Below are 4,803 nucleotides of genomic sequence, written 5' to 3' on the forward strand. Positions count from 1 at the left end.
TGTAGCCATGCCCGCGTGACGCATGTTGTGTAGTAGTGCCTAGGGACACTCACCATCACATCAATCCCATGATGCTCAGAGTCCATACCACTCACAGAAAGGCAATTGTATAGGATTAAGAAAATGCATTATTACAATAAAAGTTCGTAATTTTGAAGTAATCAAATTTCAAAAATGTCGGGAACTTATATCGCCACACAGCTATTCGCTGTAAGAAGAATATAACAACCATGCTAAAAGTCAAAAAGTTGTCATGGCGTGTGCACACAAGTCAATCATGCATGCAACTACGAAGGCATTGACCGCATGTTCTTATTAGGACAGAAATAAGGCTTCGAGGTATAACAACTCACGCCCTCCCCTTCCCCCTCATATCGCCCCTTTGTGGCGACTCGGAGGGCGAAACCCTAGCACCGCCATACCACATCCCCTCCCCCTTCCTCCCTCTCACCGTTCCCTAAGGGTCGCCAGGCTGCCCGCACGACAACCATGGAAGGTGGTGGCGGCCTCCACGAGGAGGGCGTCACTTCCCTGCAACAGGTGCTCCGGGCCCCTTCCTCCTACCTGTAGGCTTCATCGAGGTCAGCCCCCTTCTCCTTCCCTCCCATGTGTGTCCTTGGTGAACATCAAAATCCTTTGGATTTGGGCGGCGGCGACGCTTCGGTGTCGTTCACCTTCTTGAAGGCATCGCCTTTGGACAATGGGAGGGCGGGCAATGCTCCTGCGCAGGTGGTCGTCCGCTGTTTGCGGTCGGTTTTGTTCTTCATTGGTACAGTGCTTAGAGGCGGATTGTGTTCCGGCCGGAGCTGTGGCTGTGCCCCGTGGCATCGTGCATTTTCTCCTCACCGCGTCTTCGTTGGTGCTTTCGTCCGGCAGGTGGTCACGCGTCGTGGTGGGTTTCAAAAGCAAGCATCGCAATGGATGAGGTGTTTGGCGAGGTGAGGTGTTGGTGCCTGTCAGCCTACCTTGGGCCTCTGGCTGTTCAATACCATGCATACTCAAGGGGAGCAACTCCGCCATGCCGTCGATGAAAGGCCTCGTTTGTTCAAGCTTCTGAGTTTGTGCTATACGGTGGCCTGCTAGCTGGCTCTGTAGTTTCGTGTATCCTTTTGCTGTTTCTACGTCTCTGTGTTGGTTGTGTGTGTTGTGTGGCCATCAGGTCTGTAATTGAATTAACGCCAGGCTTTGGCCTTGTTTCTAAAAAAAAAGGGCAGAGATAAAGAATGGTAATGTAAGCACTAATACGAAGTGACGGACAAATAGATAAAAACACATGAAGCCACAAAGAGGATAAAGCAAGTATTGAGTGCCATATCCCTTGTCTTCTCTACAAATTCAGAATGTCATGCAGAAAACAACCGTCAACAACCATTTTTCATTACACAGTTATTATCATCAATAGTATTGTTGCATATTTGGTCGAGAGCAACAACCAGAGACGGCTCCAAGGTGAATAATCATGTCACAACATATAGACACCATAAACTAAACACATTCAACCACAATCATACACGATGCTCAATTGCTTTCCGGTGCGCTTCACCGACGCTATAGCCTGAATGTGAGTTGGGCAGATGTAGCATAAATCTGACAGCCCATACTAACTCCACAAGGAAATCTGGAAATGGATGGAGCACCTTGCCATCGCTCGGATTCACGCAAACAACGAGATCGGATCTCGGTTCACTCGTCCCGCTCACCTTCGACGAAGTAGGCCGCCGACGGCCACCCCCGGGCCGTGGAGAGGGAGAGCACCTCCTCCTCCGTCATGGGGACGTAGGGCTCCGCCTCGTACGACACCTCGCCGACCCCGGACGCCGCGATCCGGCCGACGAGCTCCGCGACCCCGCGGGGGCGCCGCACCGGGGGCACCCAGAAGGACCCGCCCGGCACGAAGGGGAGCCACTCGGGCGTGGCCCGCCGCACCATCACGCCGTGGATGGCCTCCTCCATGCGCCGGATCCCCACGACCTCGACCGACGACGGGTCCTCCTCGGCGAGGTCGATCTCGATGAGCTCGACCTTGGTGGAGAGCCCGCGGAGCGGGAGGAGGGAGGCGGTGGCCGGAGAGGGGCGGGCTAGGCTTTGCGCGAGCAGGCGAGCCATCGGGGAACGGAGGCGAGGAAGATGCGGAGATGGGGAAATGGAAGGAGATAGTCAGATAGGGACCGGGAGAGGTGCCGCGACTTTGCTAGCCAGGTGGGTGGGTATCGTGGTAGGGCCTGAGTGGCGCTAACGCGGGCCCGCTTGTCAGTGACGGAGTGTAGGTCAGGCCGATTCCTCAGTCATACACGATGAAAAAATAAATCAAATTGTACCCGCTGGCCTAGGGTGTTTGTTTTTAAAAGAAGTCCATATTTCACCCCCCAAATGTGGCCTGATGGACAAATACCCCCTGAACTCTAATTTTGGTGCTGATTTTAGGCCGTTTCCATATAAAGGGCGCTACATGGCATGGTTGGATTGTGTCGCTTCACCCTGGTCATCGAGTCGAATCTCCAGGTCGTTTGGCCACCTTGAGTCGCTTCTCTTCGGTCGCCTTCGCCGCCGGTGCGGTTCATAACTAGGATGGCTAATTCATGATCTGATTGAAGCCGTGGACGGAGGTACGTGATGCGGACGCAATGCCCTACATTTTTTGTCCTGCCTCCTCTGTTTCGTAGGGCTATCAAGGCGGGCGAGATAGGGTTTACATCGAGCTTTTGTTCCATGACATGTCCTGTTCATTGCGGGAAGGGGACGCCCGTAAGGACGTGTTTGGTTACATTGCCGATTCAGCCTGGCCCGGCGAGCCTGGCTCTATTGAGCCGGTTTGAGGGGATGCAGGCCAAAAACCCCAGATGCACATAGTTTGGTTACCTGCATGCCCCTAGTTGCATGAGACAACCATTTTCGACCCGGCGTTTGGTTGCCCGCATTGCATTAGGCGCACATATGACATGGTGTTTGGTTGCAACCTGCATAAGGTATTGTCACCACTTCTAACTAGTGGTGAGCTTACCACACAGAATCTGAACATGTAGTGCCATCTACTTAAAAAATGACAGTTCATCCTAACTACTATAAAATGACAGTCAAATTATTAAGAGCCATTGGCTAAATAGGGGCTAGTTCATCGGTGCTACCAGATCTTCCTCTTCCTCTCCTCTTCTTCTTCTTCTTCTTCTTCTTCTTCTTCTTCTTCTTCTTCTTCTTCTTCTGCTTCTACTTCAGCTGCTGCTTCTGCTACTGCTGCTGCTTCTTCTTGTTCTTCTTCCATCTTCTTCAAATCCTGCACTGACCTCTGTTAAGCCACATCGCCTTTGCCCACTCCAACCTTTTGTTCTTCCAAGCGTCATTGTCAAATGCCTCCACACCATGGCCGGAGCTAACAACATCGTCAGGCTCGACATCTTCCTCCTCAGGCACGTGTTCATCAAAGCCCCACTGGAGGATCCAGTTATGCAGAATGCAACAAGCAAGAACTAGCTTAACCTGAGTGGAGTATGGGTGGAATGGCTTCTGATCCAGGATCTTAAACCTATTCTTCAGAGCTCCAAATGCCCTCTCAACAGTTACTCTAAGGCTGGAGTGTCTGAGATTAAACAGCTCCTGTGCGGTCCTAGGATAGTTCCTACCAGAGAACTCGTTGAGATGGTACCTTGTTTTCCTGAAGGGTGGAAGAATACCCAGCCGACATGCATAGCCAGCATCTCCAAGGTAGAACTTGCCGTCGGGGATGTTGATCCCATCAGGTCGACTCATGCTGTCAGTGAGAATGTTAGCATCATGCGCTGACCCCTCCCAGCCAGCCAGCACATATGTGAACTTCAGATCAAAATCAACAGCAGCAAGCACATTCTGGCTTGTGTAGTGCTTCCTCCCCCTGTATGCTGCTGACTGTGACCTAGGAACTCTGGCAGTGACATAAGTACCATCTATTGTCCCAATGCAATCCTGAAAATGGCATCACAAGCCTGTGTTAGTGCTCAACTTGAACAATACAAGCATATCAAGCCATGAAAAGTGTATATTGTCAATGCTCACCTTGAAGTATGGATACCATCTTGGGCTTCCGCGAATCTTGGGTGGAGTCTGGCCAGATGGTCTCCTGATCATATCTCCTCTAAGCTCCCCAACAGCATAAAGCACCTGCTTGAAGTACCTAGAGATGGTCTCCATTGATCTCCTGAACGTGTTGTGAATGACCCAGAACCTCTGGTTATGGCCAACAACATGGAGGAACATGGCCACTTGCTCTTCGACACTGGTGTTGATGCTATCTTGTAACAGCCCCCTGCTCCTGAAGGTCTCGACAAGCCTGGCAAATGGTGCTCTTTTCATTCTAAGCATCCACAGAGCCTCGACGTCATTGCAGTTGTAGATGTAGTTCAGAGTTTGTATCCTCTCCTGTTCCCGGGGAAACAATGGACCATAGCGGATGAAAGGTATCCCAGCACGACGAACAGCTCTCTGGTGCATGAACATGACCCATGCCTGAATCACACTAATCAGTGTTGCTGCCTGGATTATCAGCCTCATCCATGCGTCCATAACCTAGTTGACATCGACGGTTCATTCAATGGGAAATCGATCCTACACCTAGCTTAACGGCCTAACCACTGAGCTAACAAAGGGGGGGAGGGGTGCTGCTTACCGGCATCGGAGACGAGGACGGCGTAGGGGGAGCCATGGCACAGACTAGGTCGACCAGACGGTGGCCAACAGCAAGGGCAGCACCAGATCCACCGCAAACGCCGCCGCCGCCTATAGCTCATATCTGAAATCGCAGCCGCCGCCGGTGGTGAGGCAGTAGGGAAGAAA

The 4,803-nt window shown here is 51.9% G+C and overlaps 1 protein-coding gene across 1 annotated transcript; it reads right to left on the reverse strand.

Moving 5' to 3' along the window:
* Positions 1–1,346: 1,346 nt before the first annotated feature.
* On the reverse strand, positions 1,347–2,172 carry LOC123123190 (uncharacterized). Its single transcript, XM_044543656.1, has one exon. The coding sequence runs from the start codon at positions 2,104–2,106 to the stop codon at positions 1,684–1,686; it is 423 nt and encodes a 140-aa protein (XP_044399591.1). The 5' UTR covers positions 2,107–2,172; the 3' UTR covers positions 1,347–1,683.
* Between the last annotated feature and the right edge of the window lie 2,631 nt (positions 2,173–4,803).

This window comes from Triticum aestivum, chromosome 5D (genome assembly GCF_018294505.1).
Source record: "Triticum aestivum cultivar Chinese Spring chromosome 5D, IWGSC CS RefSeq v2.1, whole genome shotgun sequence".
Taxonomy (NCBI): Eukaryota; Viridiplantae; Streptophyta; class Magnoliopsida; order Poales; family Poaceae; genus Triticum; species Triticum aestivum.